Here is a 23,570-nt window from a genome sequence, read left to right as displayed (position 1 = left end):
TCTAGGTTCTAATCCATACAATTTGGAATTTTGTTGGGGTTTCTTTCATGTTTGACCAATTAGATGAGTCAAGATAGCAGTTTTTGATTCTTTTAACTGGGATTTCATCATTGATTGCACATCTGTAGATGGTTATGGTACATGTTTGACCATTTATGTAAGTCAAATCGTACAGAATATTCTGATTTCTGACTGGGTTTTCTTCATTGATGATGTTTTTGCCTCTGCTGATGATCATTGAACTTGTTTGACCAATCAGAGAAGTCAAAATTGATTTTTTTTTTTTAGTGTTTTTCATGTTACTTCACTTCTAATTTGGATCTTTATCAGGTATTATGAACTGGGGTTTCTTCATTCATCAATCTTTATGCATCTGTTGATGATTATTTCACATGTTTGACCAATTATGAAGTCAAAGTAGCAAATTTCAATCGTATAATCTGTTGAAGAATCTAAAGAATGTTTCTCCTCCCTTTTTGACAGATATTGGCTTTGAAGGATAATTCTTTTAGGTAAAAGTTTGTGGGAGTTTAGATTAAAGATTAGTGATGAATGATAATGTGTTTACGTTCGAAAATCCATCGGATTCACTTATGGATTTCGATTACATGGATGAACTCTTGTTAGATGGATGTTGGTTACAAGCTACCGATGGATCTGATCCCTTGAACAACAATAATCCATCGAATTCCACCCCTCTTCTTGACCCTTCATTCCAATGGCCGAATTTGGAATCCACCATTGGAGAACCGGTTTCAAAAGACATCTTGTTGGCTCCTGAAGGAAATCCGTCGAAATCCCATCTCACAAATCTCATCGGTTCGCCGGCCGACCAATCTGAAAATCTTTCCGAGTTAAGCAAGCGGTGGTGGATCGGACCAAGGGCAAGCTCCAGCCCTTCGTTATCGGTGATGGAGAAACTGATTTACGCGATTGATAACATAAAACATTATACGGTGGACAAGAACGTATTGATTCAAGTATGGTTACCAGAAACTAGAGACGGGAAGAAGGTCTTGAGTACGAGCCAACGACTTTTCTCGCTTGAATTGAACTGCCCTCGGCTTTCTAATTATAGAAGTATATCGGAAGGTTATCATTTTCCGGCGGAAGGGGATGCCAAGGAGAGCGTTGGATTGCCAGGAAGGGTGTTTATGGGGAAAGTTCCCGAGTGGACTCCTGATGTTCGGTTCTTCAAGATCGAAGAGTATCCGAGAGTTTCTCATGCTCAAGAACAAGATGTTCGTGGGAGCGTTGCGGTTCCTGTTTTCGATCAAGATATTAAGATTTGTATTGGTGTTGTTGAGGTTGTGATGACTACTCAAAAGAGCAATTACAATCTAGAGATTCAAAGTGTTTGCAAGGCTCTTGAGGTATGCTTTTTCTAGTTCTTTCAAGGTTTATGCTTTTCCTGATTCTCTTAGAGTTCTAGTTTTTCGTTTTCCGGGTTCTGAAATTTTGCCCGATATTTTGGCCGAAATGCCAAACATGACACCAAAATCAGCTTTATAGGAAGTTAAATATGTCTAAATGTCCTAACAGATTGTTTGGGTCAGTTCAAATATCATGATAAGGTAAAAGGGTAGATTAATAGAAGATTCATATGTGAATAATAGGAAGATCCATTTGAAGATGCATAAGTGAACTCATATGAATAATCTGTAACGTTGGTTCACATATGCATATTTAAATAGATTTTCCCCATTTTTTTAATTATTCACATATGAATCTTCTCTTTAACCTTCTTTCTTACCTTCTCACGATATTTAGTCAGTTATGCATCAATTGTAAAAGTGTTACAAATAAGACATTTTTGGACGTTCTAACAAGCTTTTTTTAGGATACTTTTGAAATAAAGTGTTCTGTTAGCTTTTTTACAGGACACTTTTGAGTATGTTATATTTTTTTCTGAAAGAAGTTTGTTCATGATTCTAACAGGCCGTTGAACTCAGGAGTTCCGAAGATTCAAACACACAGACAGTTAAGGTAATTGGAACCTAAATTCGACAAAGAATCATGAAACATGGTTTCCAAGAAATTAGTGTTAGATTTCTTGATTCAATTACTTATTTCTGATTGTGATCATCAGGTAAGCAAGAGCTTCTATCATCCCGCTATACCGGAGATTCTTGAGACGTTGAAATCCGCCTGCATGATGCATAATCTGCCGCTAGCTCAGACGTGGATTCCGTGCATCCAACAAGGCGGCAAAGGCGGTTGCCGCTATTCCAGTGATAACTTGATCCATTGTATCTCCACCGTTGATTCTGCTTCTTATCTGTCCGATCCTCGTTTCAAAGATTTCCAAGAAGCTTGTTCTCAGCATCACTTGTTTAAAGGTCAAGGTGTTGTAGGCAAAGCTTTCACGACCAACGAGCCGTGTTATTCTCCGGATGTAACATTGTACACGAAAACCGAATACCCGCTCGCTCATCATGCTCGAATATTTGATTTGCACGCTGAGGTGGCTATACGACTCCGAACCACGTATGCTGCTTCGATTGACTTTGTGTTGGAGTTCTTCTTGCCTGTTGACTGCAAGAATCATAAAGATCAAATGGGTGTGGTTGATTCTTTGTTGATGATCATAAAAAAGGTTTGTGGGAGCTTGAGGATCGTTACGGAGATGGAGTTGCAGGAAGAAGAAGGGTTACTCATGGTTTCTGATACGGAACCGGTGCAGAAAACTCAAGAAACGGCTTTTGGTGGAGCGGTTTCGGGATTGGGTTTGGGGATGGAGAAACGACGAGCTGGTGCGAAGATGGAGAAAACGATCACTCTAGAAATGCTGAGGCAACATTTTGCCGGCAGCCTGAAAGATGCTGCGAAGAATATCGGTGGTAAGTTCGTGTATTTTTGTCTGAAGTTACTCGTTCTTGCAAAATACCGTGTTTTTTGCATTTTTGTATGACGATTCGAAAAAGGAAAATTATGACACTCAGGAGTCGGGCCGACAACCATAAGCTGGCTTATTTTTTCAGCTTATTAAAAAGTCCCATTTGGTTAACAATAAGCCGCTTATTAGCTAGCTTTTAGTTTTTACATATGACTAGTTTATAAGCTAGCTTTTCTGCTAACTAGCTTGTCAACTGGTTTACCATACATAGCCGCGGTTAAGTTGTCTTACGAATCTTCACCGCGAGTTGTTGTAATTGCAGTTTGTCCGACGACTCTGAAACGGATATGCAGGCAACATGGGATACAACGATGGCCATCTCGGAAGATCAAGAAAGTCGGTCACTCGTTAAGGAAGATCCAACTTGTAATGGACTCAGTCCATGGTGGGTCTGGTTCGTTTCAGATAGAGTCGTTCTATTCGAACTTCCCGAAACTCGCATCTCCAGGCCCATCAAAAACGAACCCGATCCCGTTTTCGGCTTCAAAGATAGAAACTTTCGACTCGAAGGCTGCCGATGGCGCCACTGCCACTTCGTGCAGTCAGGGTTCAAGTTCCAGCCAATCTTTCTCCGGCGGGACCCACCAGGTCCAACAGGTCGACGAAGATACCGTTGAAGGAGCTCTGAAACGAACCAAAAGTGACGCAGATATTCATACGTTTTCTGCATCGAGTGATCAAGATCAGGAACCAAAGCTCTTCCCAAGATCCCATAGCCATAAATCGATCCACGAGCCTCCAAAATGTCAAAATCTACCCCCGAAGCCGCGGTTGATGCCCGATGGGCATCTTCGGAGGGTAAAAGTGACTTTTGGCGAAGAAAAGGTACGTTTTCGGTTGCAGAAAGATTGGGGGTACAACGACTTGCTGCAAGAAATCGGGAAGAGGTTTAGGTTGAACGATATCAGTGGATTACATCTAAAATATCTCGACGATGATTCCGAATGGGTTCTACTAACTTGTGATGCTGACCTAGAGGAGTGTATCGATGTGTATCGGTCGTTTAAGAGCGGGACCATTCGGCTCGCTCTTCGCGAGCCGCAACTTCGTGTTGGTAGTAGTTTAGGTAGCAATGCACCCTTGTAAAGGGTCACTCCAGTGCACCAGGGTTGTTAACTTCCGACGGGTCCAGTATCCCAAACCTGTGTAGAAATGCAACCACGGTGCACCAAAGGTCTTGGGCTTTTGAAGTCTCGATATGCAGGTTTTATTTTGCATCTTGAAAAAAAGACTCCTTTAGTTACTCGAACACACGATCTAGTAAAAAGTGATGGTTATATGAGTCGAGTGGCGGTTTCTGAAGCGATTTTCTGCCTACGGCATGGATGCAGTGTCGGGTTTGTACAGTATGCGCTGTGATGTAGCGTATGCATATTTGGGTTGTACTGTATGGCTTGTTGGGTTGTATTGTATGCATTATTAAGTTGTACGAAGTCAGAAACAGTTAATGATGCTGTTAATTTTTAGTTACAGCAAAGTACTATTTAGGAGCTTTGTATGATATATGGAACTTTTGATAGATTTATTAGAGGGTGTTACACTTGCAATATACGTGTTATTTTTTATGATCAACATATGGCTACAAATTGTTATAATGAATCAATGGAATCAAACTTGTATCGATTCAAAATCGTGCAAAACACACTTTCTGAAATAATATTTCGACTCTATGAATGTCTTGGTTTCACGAAGCTTACCGAGGATCAGGCATGGATGGTTAGCATGGAGATTAGATCACGAACCGAGTGCAAAGGCCACCTTGCTTAGGGGATTGTTGTGTTGTTGGGCTGCTTTGGTTACATATCCATTGAATTAATCCCTTCTAAGCTAGCCACAACTTGTGTCATAGAAGGGCGATTTTCTGGGTCGATTTTGAGACAATTTAGGATGAGTTCAGCTGCTTCACTTGCTCCTTTTGGAGGATTACCTCTTTCGGACCATGGATCCATTATTCTTTCTAGTTTTGTAGGATCGGATAAGATGGGTTCAGCACACTCCATGAAACTCTGCAGTGAGGGCCATCGATTGTCCATAAAAAAACTTGAACCTGCTATCATATGCAGCATCATCACTCCAAAGGCGTAGACGTCACTCTTGAAACACCAATGACCTGTAATTGTATAGCGCGTTCGGATAAATAGATCCAAATCTTTGTTGGAAATGACAGGATTAACAACATACCAAGACTTCAACAATCAATATAGAACCAAGTTAAAGACCCCTTTTTGCACCTTTCTCTCTCTAAAACTTGGTCTCCAAGTTTCTCTCAAGAACTCAAGTACTCCTTTTGACTTTCTCCATTATAAAGCTGTAATCTCTCAAGTGTATCATCATCAGAGTGACAGTGAATCAGTTCTGGGTGTCCTTTCCGGATTTCCATGCAAAAATCTGTCTCTCTTCCTTATGTTTACATTACATTGTCAATCGTTATTCCGCTTAGAATCTCGATATAGAACCATAGTTCATTTGTTCTTGGGTTATTTGTGTTTTATCAGGAACCAACCATTGAGCTTATTTTAGCTATTCGGGTCTTGGTATTTTCACAACCGCCACCAGTTTGAGGCTGGTAGGTGGTACTTCGCTTTAATGAGGTGTCAGTGGAGCCTGAACATTTCCTTCCAAAACATTCATAAAGATCTTGTCTATCTCAAGAAAAAATGGATAAGGGAAACCCATGGAGGCATACTACTTCTTGCACAAAGACGGCAAGCTACTGTGGCTGCAGTAAAACGGTGTTTCAGGCACAAAAAATGAGCATACTTCATCAAGCGACAATGACCAACCCGATACGAACCCCTGAGAGCCAGGAACGGCTTCAATGGATAAATATATTCATATCAAGCTTTAATCATATCTTTTGCTTTTGTAGGTTTGTATTTGTAGTACTTAATTGTATCTTTTGCGTTTGTTACTTATTCGGTTATTCTTTAAAATAAATATATCAATATCACGCTTTAAAATGGAGGTAGTTTTAACATTCGATGTTAAAATTGGACAACTGATAGAAAGGAGATGATATAATCCTAAAAGCAGGGGTTATGTTGTCCTGCAATTTTCTATGCAAGAAACCCAACTTGGTATAACATCAGAAATATTATAACCCTGGTGACTACTAGTAAGGATACTGACCTGTAGCCATATACTCAGGAGTGGTGTGATGACTGATAAGCATGTCACTATTTAACATCGTCATTATTCCACGTGGCGAGCCTAATGTTGCCAGTCCAAAATAGAGCTCTGCCTCAAAATCCTATCACCAAAATCCCAAAAGAACAAAATCATTAAGCTTCAAAAGGTTAACTTGATTGTAAGGCGCAAGCACCACTATGATTATAGTGTTTGACAAGTTTTTATCTCTTCTATCACTGATTATTTGTTTAACAGAACTCTACTACAGGAAAAAGTACATGATAATTAGGGTTCTATATACCTCATTTAACAAAATATTTGAAGCATCGAAGGTCCTATATATGGGGGTGTTCTCAGCAGTGTGCAAGAAAGCAAGACCTTGGGCTGCTCCAATGGCAATTTTCAAAGCCGTGGCCCACTGAAGTGGATGGTCTGCAAAATTCCAAATAAAGCAAAAAAACACAATTATTCACATAATTGAAAGTTATGTCATGATGAATACTTAATACTCCATTCACAGAGCACAGGACATGCAACTTGAATCTGGAATTAATACTCCATTCACAGAGCAGAAAACACAATTATTCTCACAGTTGAAAGTTAGTTTTGGCAAAATGTAACCGCCCCTATTATTCACAACCGTTGGATTAAAATAGATGGATGGTTCAGATGGGTTCTTTTGTTCTCCTTTTTTTAGTGTTCTCTCTTGAACCCATGTGGTCATGCCAAAAAGTAAAGAAGAAAAGCGAGACTCTTATAAGGAAAAACTGGTGAGATTTTTCCCAAAGTAGCAACATTCAAAGGGGTCGTTCACATCATATATCCACCACGAGAGAGAGAGAGAGATCCTGAGGATGTGAAGAGGTACTCCACAGGTACTTGTTTGGCTGCATTGGGACTTTGCCAAACCCAACCAGGGCTCCATTGCTCAAAAATCATGGAGCAAAACTTTAATGGATGCAAGTGGGTGATACTGGTATTTTCATCGTAAATATTCATATTTAGCCTGCATAGCGAACTTATTGAACAAAAGGATCAAAGATCAACACAATAAAGGTTAGGTGGAGGAAATGGCAATACCCTCATACATTATTGTTATGCTTTGTGTTAAATAACACACATCATTAATTGATTGCGTTTGTGGTTAAAAAACTATATCTGAGCATCACACATACTAGTTAATAATGAAATCCATAATATCTTCCTTTACCGCCAAAGGGTCCAAGTCAATTTTTGGGCACAGAAGTACTTACAGTTAAGAAGCTCTACTAAGTTTCTCTTAGGTATGTATTCGTGTACAAGGAGAAGCCTTCCATCTTCTGAACAATATCCCAAGAGCTTAACAAGGCGGGGATGGCTAAACTTTCCCCGGTTCACTTCTGCCTGGCACATGCAAACACACAATAAATCGTTTAATAAATTAATCATAACAAATATTATCACAAAATTTGTCTCTTCTTCTGAAGCAAAATAGCATTTATAGTCCCTTTTGTACTAACTTCTGCCATAAGAAAAAAGAGGGAGAGGTCATTCTGATAAATATCAAGGATCCCCATCTGACAAATCAATTGGTTTAAAAAAAACAGAAATGTCTCTCTCTAAAAACGTCATTTGAGAGTGCCTGTGAAAGAGAAAATTATGCGATCATTTCCAGCAGATCTATTTGGTTTCTTCATTTGCTGCATCATGTCATGACATGCTAAAACCACTGTAACCAGTATTTTCTCAAATAGATCCTATTGAAGTGAATGGTCAAAATGATCAAGAGGTAGTAGCCGTAAATCTATCAACCCATTTGTTTTAAGCCACAGAAGTACACTTTCTGAATTACGTTCATCTTCACATCATGGAAACAAGACCCACAAAAAGAAAATGAGCAATGAAATAGAATTGAATGGACTAAAGTAACAGACCTCAAGGTGTTCATACATTTTCAAATATACTTATTTGGACCAAACCCCGTGTTCAGTATGGTACAAAATATGACCCATTGTATGTTAGAGATTTCTTGGAAAGAACTGAAGTGATGGCACAGTATCCAGAGAAATATAATAAACAAGTAGTGGCATCGTGGTATGAGTATTTCTCTAACAATAAAAAAAGTTACCGGCTTCTAGCATGGTGTTGGTCACTATCCTTAAAGTTATATTTGTCCCCACATGTGGTTGTAAATGAATATATCTTGACATTATGGATAAGTCTCTGGAAAACTGAACTCCACTCCTAGACTTCATTGCAATAGCACTGAGACAATATAGTCCCTGGAAGTTTAATTATCAGAGCTTCTCACAAAATCTAAAAGCATTTGAAGTCCAAAGTTAGACTGGATTTATAGAACGCCTAAAGACTTGATGAGACTTCGCATTCTCGAATCCAACAACTACTGTGGTCCTGTCTAAGGCCTTTCCAATGTCATGAGTAAATAGGCTAAGGAAATCAAATTATATAAGCATACGCTTAGGGCACTCTAATTCCAAGATGCAACAAACCTAAGTTTCCTTAGCAATTCTCTCGTCATCCAAAAAAATAATCCGCTATAAAATCTACAAAAAAATTCAAGGACAATGTACAAAAACTCAGAGACAACCTAAGGGATTAACTGGAGATGTTTGGGTTATGTAAGAACCTAATAAGATCAACTAAAAAATGCTAGCCTTTTATGTAGCATATTGTAAATGATATGTAGTCTCTCTCACACCACGCATGTGCTTGTATACGAGAGACATATCTCCATGCCTCAATCTCTCTCTCTCTCTCTCTGTCCCACGATCATAGCTCACCACACACATACAGTGCAAAGTGTTCAGCCATGCATGAACATACATATTGATAGGTTAAAGAAGGTCGGACCTCAAGAAGATATAGGGAATTTCCTGTCCCATCGCGAGATTCTTGAATTTTGGTATAAGAACAAGGAGAATTTCGGGAAATTTGGTATATGCACAAAATATGATGTTAGAAACCACAGGGGTATAGGTACTAATTATGGCTAAATGTTATGTGTACATGTATGTAGGCCTAAACTAAAAGAGTTTAGAGCCATTTTTCCTACTTTTAGCACAAAGTTTTAAGTGGGAAAGGAAAGCTGCAGCATACATATTCTTGATTAAGAATGTGTAATCAATCCCAAATAATTACAATGTTAGACTAAGCACATGGTTTAGCATAAATCTTTGACCATCACTTCAATAACGACAGAATGGAGCGAATTTTGTGAACCAAAATCACTGTTGCCAATATTTCTGATGATTATACTGCACAAACAGACAAGTTTAGCTTGAAAACTTCATAAGAAAAAAGAAAATATTACAATTTTTTAGAATGTCCTAAAATGGAAATTGTTGCGATTTTTGCCGACCCAATTACGATCTTATAATAAGAACAAGAGATCTTTCTTGATCAATCCCCTGGATTCCACTTGCTTTTTCGTCATGGTGGATGCCAACAAATACAATTACATAGTTGTCTTATAGGTCATGTGTAACAGCCCTAATTTTCAGCCACATATATAGATATATACATATCTTTATCATGATTTCTTATAAAGTTAAGTTGTTTCTAAAGGCCCTTAATATAAGAACTAAAACAAAGTAAATAACATTATTAAAAAAAAAATTAATGAATAAGTAAGCAAGCATACAAGTAGCTTACAAAGCTACTTACCAATAAGCACATAAGAAGCTTAAAGGGCTCATTCTTTTCCATCCCAAGATTGTAATACTACCTTAAAGCTTAATAAAGACTAAGAAGTGAGTTAGGAAGTCCAAAATAAGGTGAGTACTTATGAGATTTATGAGGTACATACATGCTACATATAAGTATTTTATGCATTACAAGATATTTTGGCATGTTTGCTTTATCGTGAAAATCTTATACAAAAGATGCTTGATGACATGTTTTGATACAAGTATGTGTTTTACACCAAGGCATGAAAGTGTTTGCATGTTATAATACATGTATGTACACAAGGAATGAAAGTTTGTATACATGTAAAGTACAACCATTTAAATATCCAACGTACGGGATATGAAAAGAAGGTACGTCTTGCAAACGAACCTTATTGGGCAGCCCTTGTGTGAACCCAAGGTTAAAGAACCTATGAGAAGTTGGTTTACTTAACATGCAACTGTGAGATCTCAAAGAAATGTTTTTATCCATGAAAGTTTATAAGAATTATTTTAATTAGTTGGAAAGAATGTTTTATCATGAAACCATAACTACTCACTAAGCTTAAAGCTTACTTATTCATGTATGCATCTCAGGAATGAAGAAGTAGGAACAAGCTGAAGTATTGCTATTCTAAGATGTTAGAATATTATAAGTTATAAATTTTCAGCATCTTCCGCTGTTGTATTAACTCTATCATAATGGAATAAAAGTTTAAGAAATGAAGTTTTCTTTCATTCACTTGTACAAGGGTAAAGAACGATACCCAAGGAAACGGGATGTCACATCATGCATTGTGCCATGCATGATTATACAAAAAAGGTCGAGTTATTGAAATTTTGTACCATCGAACATGGTCAGTAACTCATTTTGTGTCAAGTCGTAACAATTATTTAAGAAATCTACCAATTGCTCCAAAATATTCAGGAAAAGATAAACAAAATTTGATGGTATTAAAGATAGATAAACAGACCTGCCACTCTTCGATACTTCGAACTTTATCAGTGTTTAAGATCCGGATAGCGACGGCTATCCTGACGCCACATACTGATGGGGCATACAGTGCCCTGTCCACCCACCCTCTATAGACCGACTCACCATCAGAAAATCCAAGCATTGCTGATGGTCGGAAATTCCGGGTTGCTCTCTGTAACTCGTCAAATGTGAATATTTTTAAGTTCTGTGTCCCTATCTGACTACTCAATGGCTGTGCCTTCAGCATCATAGCAGCACGATGACATTCGGCTTCTGTGGGTACAGCAGCTGCTTTTACGTACACACTGCTCCCCCCTATCAACGTCATAGTGGGTTCTTCCGTTGTGACACCTTTGTTTATGTTCTTACTGCTCACTTCTGATGCTGCCTTAGTGGGATCTACTAAACCAACACCGTTATTTATACCTTCACTTCTTCCTTTGGCCATTGTGGAAACTGCTTTGTCTAGTATGAGCAGTTTATTTTTGTTGGCATTGCTCCAATTTTTTCTATTTCTGTAATTCTTAGTATGCACTGCTGAAACCAAATGGAAGTACATAATTGAGATAAAAAGAGCAATAAAGATAAAAGTGGAGTGAACATTAACAGAAGCCACCATGCTTATAATGTCCTTACTTGTTTAATTTATTTTCATGTTGTTTATTATACGCTAGGTTCTATCCCATGTATTACACGGGGTAATTTGAAAAAATTAAATCATGTCAGGAACTTATCTTATATATATGAATGATCATCAAAAGTACGATGCTACATTAGACTTGTACTCTTGAAATAACTCTGAAAAATGACTCTTCAAACTTGAATTTAGAAATGAAACTATATCAATAATTAGTTAAAATGAAGTTAACCCTAGAATTAAATTAAATTTAGAAATGAAACTATATCAGTAAATTATATACTAAGTCCTGAAAATGAATACTGCTTGTGACAATTATATCTCCACACACAAATAGTTTTCTAAGAACTCAAGTTTACCTGGAAGTTTCGAGAACAGCGACCTCACCTTTTCAATGACCGTCACTCCATCGTGTTTTTGTAATGCCAACGCCAATACAAATTCTATCTGAGCCACTACCACCGTCATTGTGGGTCGATCCTTTGGAGACCAGAGGAGGCATTTATATGCAATTTGTGTAAATTCCTTCAGACAACGAGTTGAGATTTCCCCCCTCAAACAGGGATCTACAAATTGATATATGGTGCCTTCTTCCACGCAACGTTTGGCCCATGCAGCTAGACTGTGCTGCTTCTCTTCCAATGTAAAATCCACAGCAGGCCTCCCATACAACACTTCAAATAAGACAACACCAAATGCATACACATCAGATTTTCGTGTCAGTCTGTGAGTTGCAAAGTATTGTGCATCCATGTACCCAAAAGTGCCTCTGATTTGATTGGTATAAACATTAGTGGTGCACGACTGATATGCTGGACCAGTTCTAGACAACCCAAAGTCTGCAATCTTACCTGCCAAGTTCTCATCCAGCAAGATGTTTGAGCTTTTGACATCACGGTGTATGACTCTACATCTTACACCCGTGCCCGTATGGAGGTAGTCCAAACCACGAGCAGCATCTATGCAAATACGTAGCCTCTGAATCCATGTCAGTGGAGAAAAATTACCGCCGTTAGCTCTTCTTTTGTGCAAATGATCCTCAAGACTTCCATTGGGTAAGTATTCATAAACAAGGATCATCTCTCGTTTACTAGACTCTTCATGATATCCTACCAGAGAGACAATGTGACTATGGCGTAACTTCGAAAGCATCTCAATCTCTGCCCAGAACTCAGTTGCCCCTTGATTGGAATCAATGTTTAACCTCTTGATGGCAACATCGATACCTCCCCCAAAGTCAATTGTGCCTTTGTATACCTTCCCAAACCCGCCCTTTCCAATGACAAATGCATCGTCAAAATCATGGGTGGCCAGTTTGATTTCGGCAAGTGAAAAACGGCGACACTGTTTTTCCAGTGACGATGATGAGGATGAATCCGTCCCTTCCACATGGTCTTCTTTGTGTACGAATTGTTGATCTGACGATGATGACGGGGATGAGTTCTTCTGCTCAGCATTGTCTTCTTCCTGTTGTTTCTGTAAATAATAGACAATGATATCCAATACAGTAAGAAAAAATATAAGACTGGTGGAAAAGTACATCCTTCTTGGAGTTATGGATTGCAGTCTGTAATGCAAGAAAAGATCCTTAAATCTAAAGATGCAGATGATGTTGGTGCATACTGCATAGGATGTCCTGAATCATCTTGACCACAAAAATAACGAAATAAAATCAATGAAGAGAAAAGAGATGAAACTTTCAAAGAACGTACTCAGTCAAGGAGGCAAGAGCTGACTCACTATTGAAGTAGACAGCTTTGCTTGCCATTTAGCATTGCAAATAAACCCATGGTGCCGACAGACAACCATTAAAATTAATAAAGAGGAAAACAGACGGAACTTTCATGCAAAGCTTTTTACGAGCACACTATATTCAAGGTCTGCAACGGGAATAATGTTTCACAAAATTGCAATTTGACCCACCTGAACAGTAACGTAACGGCTCTTAGGTCTTCCACTTTTCTTCGATATAACTACTTCGCCAACACACCCCTCATCAACACAATATTTGTCAATCATCTCCTGGTACTACTACCATGGATCCAGGTCTTAGCCTCTTGTGTTAGGATCGACAAGTACAAACAATCCTTCGAATCTGAAAGCAATTAGGGTCTTTACTTTGTACAGGATTAGGAACACAATTGCAATCTCTTTAAGATAATCGACCTAGGGCTTCCAGTTACAAGCATTCGTAGACAGATAAACTGGTAAAATCAATATACACATAAGCAAATATGGATTCACGGGTATGGCCCGTGGAAGGATGTACGATTTTGACGAACCTAGAGGGCTGATAGGCAGTACGGGAGCTTTGCGTTGTCGAGTTGCTGCTCACGTACGAATCGATCATACTATACTCTTTAGAACGCATTTCTGCTTGAAATTTTTGCTGATTTCAATGGTGTTCCGCTGCGGTAAACTTGAACGGAAATGGGAATTTATCGTTGCGTCATTTTACATTATTTTTTTGGTTGTTTTGCATTTTAGGGGAAACTAATCAAAATATTTATTTTGACAAGACCGACACATATATCACAACCTTTCTAATTCTCAGGTAGCAATAAATTTATACAATATTATAAAGTATTTGATAAAAACTCTTAAAATCTATTTTTATGCATGAAATATTGTATATTTATGCATATTACTTAAAATTTAAGATTACAAATAAATTATGCATAAATACAACTTATTAAAACTCCATGTTTGAATTCGTGTAACTAACTGCAGTCTATCTTATTTTAAAATATAAAAAATCTAAAATATAATTAAGATAATTATCAAATTCTAACAAAATAATTAATTATTATCTTTATAATAAAATTGTATTATTAAACCAAATATAAATTACTTCGTTATTCAACCAATATTAAATTACAATAAAGAAAATTGAACTGAAAATTTACACAAAAAATGAGAAATTTTAAATAGTTAATTTGATACTAATATCGATATATTTTAGTCAAATTTTTATGATATCTTCAAATTTATATTTTTATTGAAAAATAAAAACATTATCGGTTTTTCAAAATCACATAAGACCATATTATAACATCGATTGAGATAAATAATAAAATGAAATATTAAAATCAAGATGTATCTCGCTGCATTGTGCGAATACCCTTCTAGTTACATAAATATCACAATTTCCATGCAATTTGCAGACTTATCGAAGCGTTTAAAGAAGTTCATTTTTCACCCACGTGAATGTTTTTTTTATATTTTTCACCCATGTCTGCAATTTTTCTTGCATTTTTCGTCCACGTCTACAAGTTACAGACCTAAAAATTGCGGAGGTGGGTAAGATATGATTTTGTTTATCACTATTTGCAGACTTAAAGATTGCGGAGATAGTGACATTTATGTAGTTCTTGAAGAGAAATGATCAAGAGGTGAAACTAACGGTTTAAAATGACTATTTTAATTAATTTTCCAAGAAATTATCGTGTACCAGTCAATCATGTATTAACTTTTTTCAATTGTTACATGTTGTTGTTAGTTTTGTAGCATTGTCAAATTACATTTATGAAAATTGTTATTTTTCTTCAAATTTTGAGTTTAGTGGTAACACATATGATTTTTAAGGAGTTTAATTGCAACGAATAAAACCTGAAAACATTTAAATATTCAAACAAAATAGTTAAAGTTATAATGTTTAATGTTTAATACATAAAAATACAATAAATAACTAAATAAATTGGTACCATCATAAGCAAATTCCAATATCGTGTATCAACCAAGTTTAATACTACGTAAATGTACCTGTGAACTGACCTGTATAAACAGTAGTAGTGCCAGACTGATATGCTGGCCCAATTCTAGACACCCCGAAGTCATAAATCTTAGCTGCCAAATTCTTGTCCATCAAGATATTTGAGCCCTTTACATCAGGGTGTATGACTCTACTTTGGACACAGGTACCTATATGAAGGTAGTCGAAACCACGAGCAACACTTATACAGATACGGAGCCTTTGAATCCATATCAGTAGAGAAGAATTACTTCCGTTAGCTCTTCTTCTGTGCAAATGATCTGTAAGACTTCCATTGGCCATGTATTCATCAACAAGTATCGTCTCTCCTTTAACCTCTTGATGGCAACATCAATACTTGCCTCAAAGTCAATCATGCCTTTTGTAGATATCCCCATACCCACCCTTTTCCAATGACAAATGCATCATCAAAATCATATGTTGCCAGTTATATTATAGTAAGTGAAAAATGTTGACATTGCTTATCCAGTGACGTTGATGAGGATGAATCCTCCTCTCACCATGGTCTTCTTTGCGTACGAATCGTTGATCCGACGATGATGACAGGGACGAATTCTTATGCTTAGTATTGTCTTCCTCCTGTAATTTCAGTACATAATAAACAACAATATCCAATATAATAAGTAAAAATTTAAGAGCAGAGAAAAAGTGCATCCTTCTCGAAGCTAATTTATATACCTAAAAAAAATAACCTGTAGTTGCATCAAAACCCTTTATTATTGATGTATTTCGTTCACATTTTTATGGTAATATTGTTTTAAAGGTTAAAAAAATCCAGATCTAAGAAATTGCAACTTCTGTATTCACAAATCTAATAACTAAATAACTAAAATATTATTTAATACGACAAAAATTGAGAAAACTTGTGAACCAAAAATCACTTCACAAATATCATGTAATTATTGTTGATGGATATAAATATGTAAATTTATATTGACATCTTATCAAGGAAAAAACAGTTACAATTTTTAGAATTTCGTAAAAATGTGACCTTTTTAAAATTGAATATAGTATGGTTTATGTCTTAATTATTATAATAAAACCGACGAAATTGTGCGTGCTTTTGATTTTAATAGATATTATAACAAGTGTATGTAGTGAATCTTTAAAAAATCTGTTAAAAGAGTTGTATAATTTTGTTACAAATTAATGATTGTACTTAGAAATATGAAACATAAACATTGAAGTTTGATATAATTAACTATTTTTTTTATTAACCTGGATATTCAACTCGCTATGCGAGCCGACTAATCTCAAGACGACCACCTGATTTGCAGATAGCCCGGAGTCACTGTATTTGAACCTCCGTGACCACAAGGAGATTTTTATTCCTCCTTGGATTTGAACATGAGACCTCCTAGTATTTTTGATCTTTGAAGCCTAGCTCAAACCAATCAGACACCACTCTTATGGTTTATAATTAACTATTTTAATAATTGTGTATATAGTTTTTTTTAATACATTAATGACTGAAAAAATGTTTATAATCACCCAATCGGGAGTGCTCTAGGTATTTTTATGTGTTTTTATTACATACAATGATTAGTTTACGGCAAAACGTTTGGAAAATAAATGAATGTTACAAATAAATTCTTTATATATATACACAGTTTATATAAATAAAGTGAAAATGTGAAAGCATGAAGTCGCTTTGGCCGAGTGGTTAAGGCGTGTGCCTGCTAAGTACATGGGGTTTCCCCGCGAGAGTTCGAATCTCTCAGGCGACGATTTCTTCTTTTTCCAATCAAAATTTAACAACAAATAATTATTATATAACATTTTTCGATCAAAATTCATCGATTTTAATAAGAGAAAATGATGAAAATAACTACTTTATACAATCCTCTTACACAAAATGATCAATTTTTAGGGGTTTTACAAAACTAACCACACGGATCTCCCATGGGGGCGATCCGGCCTTTTTCTTAGAAAAAAATTTTAAAATTTATTTTTTTCCACTTGGGGCGAGCCACGTCATCGGATCGGCCCCGGAGGCGATCCAGGTTTTTTTTTCTTTTTTTTGTAATACCAATTTCACTATAAATATCAACCTCCTATTTCATAATTTTTCACACATTCCCTTTCATTTCTCTTCTCATATATTCTACTCTCACAACCTTTAACCCATTAGTCAAAGACCTTCCAGCCTAGTGGTAAGGGCTTGGGCATGGTATAGTCATGAACCCGAGTTCGAGCCCTGGGAGGGGAAGTGTTGGCGACATTTAAGTGGGGCCATGTTTAGCCTCCAAAATTGCCGGGGATTAGTCGGGCTTTGGCCCGGACACCCTCCCAAAAAAAAAAAAAACTTTAACCCATTAAACACAATCAACCATCATAAAACATGAAATCACGTCAAAGTGATGATATTTGTGTGTATCTTCGAAGTGGCGGTTAAAGCCCGCACGCATATATACGTTAAAAATACGTACGGCAAACGTACGTGAATATACGTAAATATGCGTACGTGTTAAAAACCGTACGCATATATACGTTAAAATACGAATTTTCAATTTTTGTACCGTTTATATCGCTTTTTTTACGTAATGCATATATATATATATATATATATATGTTACCGCAATTTATATCCTTTTTTTTACGTTATGCATCTCTCTCTCTCTATATATATATATATATACGTTACCGCAATTTATATCGCTTTTTTTTACGTTATGCATCTCTATATATATATATACGTTACCGCAATTTATATCGTTTTCTTTTACATTATGCATCTCTATTATATATATACGTTACCGCAATTTATATCCTTTTTTTTACGTAAATGTAAGTAGGTATATATATACGTATATACATACGTACATACATACGTGAAGATACGTAAATATGCGTACGAGTTTTAACCCGTACACATATATATGTATAAAATACGTACGTAAAACATACGTGAAGATACGTAAATATGCGTATGGGTTAAAACGTTAACCCGTACGCATATATACATTAAGAATACGTACGTTTTCGTAAATATGTGTACGTGTTAAAACTCGTACGCATATATACATATTAAATACGAAGTTTCAATTTTTGTACCGTTTATATCGTTTTTTTTACGTAATGCATATATATATATATATATATAAATGTTACCGCCACTTCGAAGATACATACAAACATCATCATTTTGACGTGATTTCATGTTTTGTGATGGTTTATTGGGTTTAATGGGTTAAAGGTTGTGAGAGTAGAATATATGAGAAGAGAAATGAAAGGGAAGGTGTGAAAATTTATGAAATAGGAGGTTGGTATTTATAGTGAAATTGGTATTACAAAAAAATTATAAAAAAATACTTAAAGCCTGGGGCGATCCGATGACGTGGCTCTCCCCAAGTGGAAAAATAGAAATTTAAAAAAAAAAATTCTAAGAAAAAGGCCGGATCGCCCCCCACTAGTACGGATCTCCCCCGTGGTTAGTTTTGTAAAACCCCTAAAAACTGGTTATTTTGTGTAAGAGGGTTGTATAAAGTGGTTAGTTTTGTCATTTTCCCTTTTAATAACTACTAGTCGTGTACTCGTGCAATGCGCGGGAGCCGTGAATTTTAATGATTTTGAAGTTTCACTGGTTTTATTGGAGAAGATTTAATGATGATATAAGTTATACTTGGTCGTTACATATTAATACAATTTGAATAAATAAGAGTTATGGTTTCAATTACAGTCTATCGATGAAAAAAATTGTATGACAGTTTAAAATCCAATATATTTAAAATCCAACATATTTAAACGACTCCAAAAATGTGTTCGATTTACACCAAGAGCAAATAATCAAGAGATCGAGATCGAGAGTTCTAAAGCAATTGAATGAGAAATGAATAAGAGAACTTTTAATAACTCATGATGAATATTAGTTTGAATCTCACCTTGGGGGATGGGGAGAAGACGTATTGGTAAAAAGTAATAATGTGCATTGGGTAACTTGTATTATATGTTATTTTAGTTGTAAATTAAGATATTTTTTAAGACAATACATAAATTAGTAGTACTCAATGCATTATGAGTTGTTTTTAAGACTTTATGCATAAATGTATAATACTTTGTGTATTAAAAATTGTTTTTAAGACTTTTGACAAATCTAGTTTATAAGATAGTATAGATTACAAAACATCGACTGTATAACCTATTTAAATCTAGGATAGAGACGTGAGATATACAAATAGGACAAAAGTAAAATATTAATAAATATAGATGTGAAAACTGTTTCACATGATTTATTTTTGTTTAAGTGTAGTATTTAATCATTTAAGATTGTATTAAGACGTACAATATTAATAAATATATAGTTTAATCATTTGAGATTGTATTAAGAAAATGGAGATTAAAATGTTGACCACGGTCCTTTACCACCGTGAGATTTATATTTATTTTTTCTCACCTTCACGGTCCTTTACCAAATGGTGCTAAAGGAGTAAATAGTGGTTAAACTTTTAAAATTTTAAATTTTAGGGTCAAAAATGTAATTTTGAAAATTTGGTGAGTTATTTTTGTCAAATTCCCCACATGTTGTAGCATATTTTTGATAAATCACCTATTTACAGATTCTATTGAGAGAATGTAATTTTTATTGGAAATTTTGACTTTTCATTCTCCATTTTGAAGAAATTTTGGGAAATCTAACGGAGATGCGAAGAAAATGACTTATTCAATAAGCTTTTAAAAGGAATGTTTATGAAGAAAGTCAATTTTTCCAAATAGGCCCCTCCAATTGCTTCTTTAATTTTGAGGAAATTGTCCAAACAAACCTCCGTATGATTTGTTTATCTTCTATGTCACTTGTTTTGCCGGGTAACATCCACAGACATCAAAACTAATTGGTGATAAGTGTCTCTCACCTCCTAAGCACTAATCAAGTAATGGTCTTCTTCCTTATTTACGGGGTAAAATTTCAACCATTGTTAATTATGCCTATTAAGTCTCGCTGGGTAAGATTTTAATTCCTTACGATGTTTATCCAGTAAAGTAGGTGACACTTAGTAATTGCTTAAGTAATGACCCCTTATTTGTATCCGAAGTCGGATTAGACCTCATTAAACGTTACATGAAATGGACCAAACTTAACGTTTGGATAGGATCAGATTGAAACCAGATATTTTTAGATTGATTTTATATCAAGTTATCCTCGGCGTAGATTCCATCTTTATCTTGCTAGATACCGAACGATTTTCAGAGTTCATTAATCAACTTTTTACTATACCTGACTTTTTTTTAATTGATCTTGGATTGGTCATAATTCATATACAAATCTAGTGAGTAAATCCGGATTTAAAAATCGTCTTTATAAATTATAACTTAATTTTTACGAAAAAAGTAGCAATAAAACTCATTTCTTATATAAATTTAATTAACTATATTTGATTTGAATCATTTTGTTACTATTCATTGTTTGATTATGCTTTTTGATTTTGATTCTTAAATAAACGAAAAATCCATGACATAAAGAATACGTAATTTTAAATAATAAATAAATAGCATATTTTTCATAAATTAATTCTATAATCAATATATACATAGACAAAACCTTTATGATCATCGACCATAATTACAATATCTTTTGCTAACTTATTGACAATTTTAAACATGTACTTAAGTTTTCAAAGAACACGAAGAGTTGTTTTATCACGGGATTGAATGGGTGATCGATCAGCCCGAGCTCCTCCCCCTTGCTTTGTATGAAGGGGAGAGTGGTGATGGTTCACATGACGACGGTCACCAAGCCTTTGCTTGTGGTGTGGGCTCATTAAGTGTTTGGTGTCAGCCTTTAACCACTTCGGTTTCATTTTAATTGCATTCATCTCTTCTAAACTTGCAACCACTTCCTCCATTGAAGGTCGGTTATTGGGGTTAGGATCAAGACAATGTCGGATAAGTCCTGCTGCTTTAATTGCACATGTTGAAGGGTAAACTTGTTCCATTCGTGGGTCCATGATTCTTCGTAATTTTTTTGTATCGGCCAAGAAAGGTCTAGCCCAATCCACCAAATTCTGTTGCGACCCAGGTCGATTAGGATCAAGTACACGTAATCCTGTAATCATCTCTAGCATGACTACCCCAAAGCTGTAAACGTCGCTTTTGACGTATAAATGACCTGTAGTTGCATCAAAACCCTTTATTATTGAGGTATTTCGTTCACATTTTTATGGTAATAGTGTTTTAAAGGTTAAAAAATCCACATCAAAGAAATTGCAACTTCTGAATTTAACGAATCTAATAACCAAATAATTAAAATATTATTTAATACGACAAAACTTGAGAAAACTTGCGCACCAAAAACACTTGTATTTAAACATTTAAATCGAAGAAACCCTAGTTGAATCAATCCTAAAAACAAAAGCAAAAGAAACCCTAAACCCTAAGAACAAGTACACTGTGTGTTTAATTAAACCTTTAAATCGAAGAAAAACCCTACTTGTATCGATCCTTAAAATGGAAAACCAAAAAACCCTGAACTTAAACAAAAGTAAGGGACCGTTTACTAAACACTTACTTGGTAAGTGCTTACCGGATAAATTTCCTCATCGGATGAACATGAGAAGGGCAAAAAATCTTACCGGGTAAGAGCAATGAGAAAGATGGAGAGACTTACCTGGTAAGTGAGGATAGCGACTCTTACCCAGTAACTTGTTGCATTCGATATGTTTTGATATACTAAAATCTTACGCATCAAAAGAAATTATAGTATTAACTCCTATCAATAAGCGCTTACTGGGTAAGCATTTGGGTAAACGGCCCATAAACCATAAATTTAATCATTCAAAGAAAATAGACTCATAGTTGAATTAAGTCGTGAAAACCGAAATATAAAATAGAAACCCAGTTAAAGCCCTAGCATGAAGAAATGGAAGATAAATTAAACCCTAAAAATGAAGAAAGTAAAGATAAATTAAACCCTAAAAGGAAGAAACAAACCCTAGCAAAATAACGCTTAAAACTGAAAATTAAACACTAGGAAATACGTTGATTTTTATATACGTGATTTAAAATGAGAGAAGAGACTAACCCGTAATCATGTACTCAGGAGCTGCATAACCGTAGGTGCCCATTACCATTGTTGAGACATGAGACTCTCCATTGATTGGACCTAACTTCGCCAACCCGAAATCCGAGAGTTTTGCATTAAAATCCTGATCTCACAAAAATTTAGAATTAAAAATATGTAAGTAACGTAACAACTTAAACCATAAAACTATATATATATATATATATATATATATATATACACACACTATTTTTTTAATAATATCCACAAAATGTGTATTTATGTATATGTTTGTAATTTTTTGTGTGTGTGTGTGGGTGTGGGTGTGAAATATATTTTAAGTTGCTTGATCACTTACCGCATCTAGTAAAATATTTGAAGACTTAAAATCCCTATAAATGACTTTGTTTTCAGTTGTATGCAAGAAAGCGAGTCCGTGAGCTGCTCCTATAGCGATTTTGATTCTTGTATCCCATGAGAGTGTTTCCGTACCTTCTGCAAAATCCATTTTAAAAGAATAAATCATTTCTATACATTTCATATAACTAGCAACAATATTTGTATAAAAATTAATTACAAATATGCAATGCACATATCATAAAACATACATATAACATAATTCACTAATTGGTGGTTGGATATATATCGATACTTGATGTTCACTTACTCAAGTAAGCGTTTGGTAAACGGCCCCTTATTCTTACCATGTCCACATCTTGGTCAACAACATTTAGATGTTCAAGAGTGTAAATAAATGATATCATATATTTATTGTATATCTAATAGGAGACAATATATATATATATATATAATAGAAGTCTAATCAAATGAGAACTAATTGGTTTGTGGTAAATGTGAGGTTCAATCTCAACCACGAATCAATAAATAAATTAGGAAATTTATAATTTTGATAATTTTGAATTCAAATTTTAATGGAAAGACATTTTAGGTATTTTAAAACTCTTCTCTCTCCTTTTTTCTCTCTCCATCCCCCATCCTCTGGCCTCCGGCCACCATCCTCTAGTGATACCACTGTGGTATCACAATGTATTTTATATGTGTTTGAGTATCACACTGAGGTCTTTTGTGTGGTCGATCAGAGATTGTAACACAGTGGTATCATAATACATCATACATGTGTTTGGGTATCACATTGTGTCTTTTGTTTCACATAGTCAATATTTTTAGGTATCACTGGAAGACGGTGGCCAGAGGACAGAGGCCGGAGACCAAAGGATGGGGGACGGAGAGAGAAGAGTTTTAAAATACCTAAAATGTACTTGTATTAAAATTTTAATTCAGAATTACCAAAATTATAAACTTTTTAATTTATCTATTGATTTGTGGTTAAGATTAGATCTCACGATTTCTACAAACTAGTCGGTTTTCCTTTCAATAGGCCTCATATATAATAAACAGTTGTATATTGTAAAATATATAGCAGTTATATATATATATATATATATATATATATATATATATATATATATATATATATATA

The 23,570-nt window shown here is 35.3% G+C and overlaps 4 protein-coding genes and 1 non-coding gene across 5 annotated transcripts in view; 2 read left to right on the top strand and 3 right to left on the bottom strand.

Moving 5' to 3' along the window:
- Window positions 1-350: 350 nt before the first annotated feature.
- On the top strand, window positions 351-4,466 carry LOC112524451 (protein NLP1-like). The gene is made up of 4 exons (XM_025134271.1): window positions 351-1,373; window positions 1,939-1,986; window positions 2,090-2,840; window positions 3,159-4,466. The coding sequence occupies exons 1-4, from the start codon at window positions 549-551 to the stop codon at window positions 3,980-3,982; spliced, it is 2,448 nt and encodes an 815-aa protein (XP_024990039.1). The 5' UTR covers window positions 351-548; the 3' UTR covers window positions 3,983-4,466.
- An 86-nt stretch (window positions 4,467-4,552) lies between these two features.
- LOC112524402 (serine/threonine-protein kinase phg2-like) lies at window positions 4,553-13,686 on the bottom strand. Its single transcript, XM_025134192.1, has 7 exons — window positions 13,227-13,686; window positions 11,622-12,779; window positions 10,665-11,297; window positions 7,279-7,408; window positions 6,327-6,457; window positions 6,026-6,146; window positions 4,553-5,006 (listed from the first exon to the last, which is right to left on the bottom strand). The coding sequence occupies exons 1-7, from the start codon at window positions 13,320-13,322 to the stop codon at window positions 4,693-4,695; spliced, it is 2,583 nt and encodes an 860-aa protein (XP_024989960.1). The 5' UTR covers window positions 13,323-13,686; the 3' UTR covers window positions 4,553-4,692.
- Window positions 13,687-14,892: 1,206 nt separating this feature from the next.
- On the bottom strand, window positions 14,893-15,357 carry LOC112524401 (probable receptor-like protein kinase At5g61350). The gene is made up of 2 exons (XM_025134191.1): window positions 15,066-15,357; window positions 14,893-14,912 (listed from the first exon to the last, which is right to left on the bottom strand). Exons 1-2 carry the CDS (start codon window positions 15,355-15,357, stop codon window positions 14,893-14,895), a joined length of 312 nt encoding a protein of 103 aa, XP_024989959.1.
- Window positions 15,358-16,720: 1,363 nt separating this feature from the next.
- TRNAS-GCU lies at window positions 16,721-16,802 on the top strand. Its single transcript has one exon. It is a non-coding gene; the product is annotated as a tRNA-Ser (tRNA).
- A 3,882-nt stretch (window positions 16,803-20,684) lies between these two features.
- The window catches only part of LOC112524400 (probable serine/threonine-protein kinase PIX13), a 5,811-nt gene continuing 2,925 nt past the window's right edge, over window positions 20,685-23,570 (bottom strand). The window contains exons 3-5 of the mRNA XM_025134190.1: window positions 22,428-22,564; window positions 22,091-22,214; window positions 20,685-21,178 (exon numbers count right to left, since the gene is read on the bottom strand). Of these exons, the coding sequence (XP_024989958.1) occupies window positions 20,685-21,178; window positions 22,091-22,214; window positions 22,428-22,564 (755 nt within the window). The remainder of the gene's footprint in view (window positions 21,179-22,090; window positions 22,215-22,427; window positions 22,565-23,570) is intronic.

The sequence above is a fragment of the Cynara cardunculus genome (genome assembly GCF_001531365.2).
Source record: "Cynara cardunculus var. scolymus isolate 2C chromosome LG 13, CcrdV1, whole genome shotgun sequence".
Lineage (NCBI taxonomy): Eukaryota > Viridiplantae > Streptophyta > Magnoliopsida > Asterales > Asteraceae > Cynara > Cynara cardunculus.
Note: the sequence above shows the minus strand (reverse complement) of the source record. Positions and strands in the feature narration are given on the sequence as shown.

Excerpts from the sequence above, each read along its gene's own strand:
- LOC112524401 (XM_025134191.1), bottom strand. The coding sequence starts at position 15,357 with ATGGCCAATGGAAGTCTTACAGATCATTTGCACAGAAGAAGAGCTAAC. Across the intron at positions 14,913-15,065 it reads TTATACAGGTCAGTTCACAG|GTTTTATTCGTTGCAATTAA; the intron begins GTACATTTACGT and ends AAATGTTTTCAG.
- LOC112524402 (XM_025134192.1), bottom strand. The coding sequence starts at position 13,322 with ATGATTGACAAATATTGTGTTGATGAGGGGTGTGTTGGCGAAGTAGTT. Across the intron at positions 11,298-11,621 it reads ACTATTTGTGTGTGGAGATA|GACATTATAAGCATGGTGGC; the intron begins TAATTGTCACAA and ends TAAACAAGTAAG. Across the intron at positions 6,147-6,326 it reads CAAATATTTTGTTAAATGAG|GATTTTGAGGCAGAGCTCTA; the intron begins GTATATAGAACC and ends TTTTGGTGATAG.
- LOC112524451 (XM_025134271.1), top strand. The coding sequence starts at position 549 with ATGAATGATAATGTGTTTACGTTCGAAAATCCATCGGATTCACTTATG. Across the intron at positions 1,987-2,089 it reads CAAACACACAGACAGTTAAG|GTAAGCAAGAGCTTCTATCA; the intron begins GTAATTGGAACC and ends TGTGATCATCAG. Across the intron at positions 2,841-3,158 it reads TGCTGCGAAGAATATCGGTG|TTTGTCCGACGACTCTGAAA; the intron begins GTAAGTTCGTGT and ends TTGTAATTGCAG.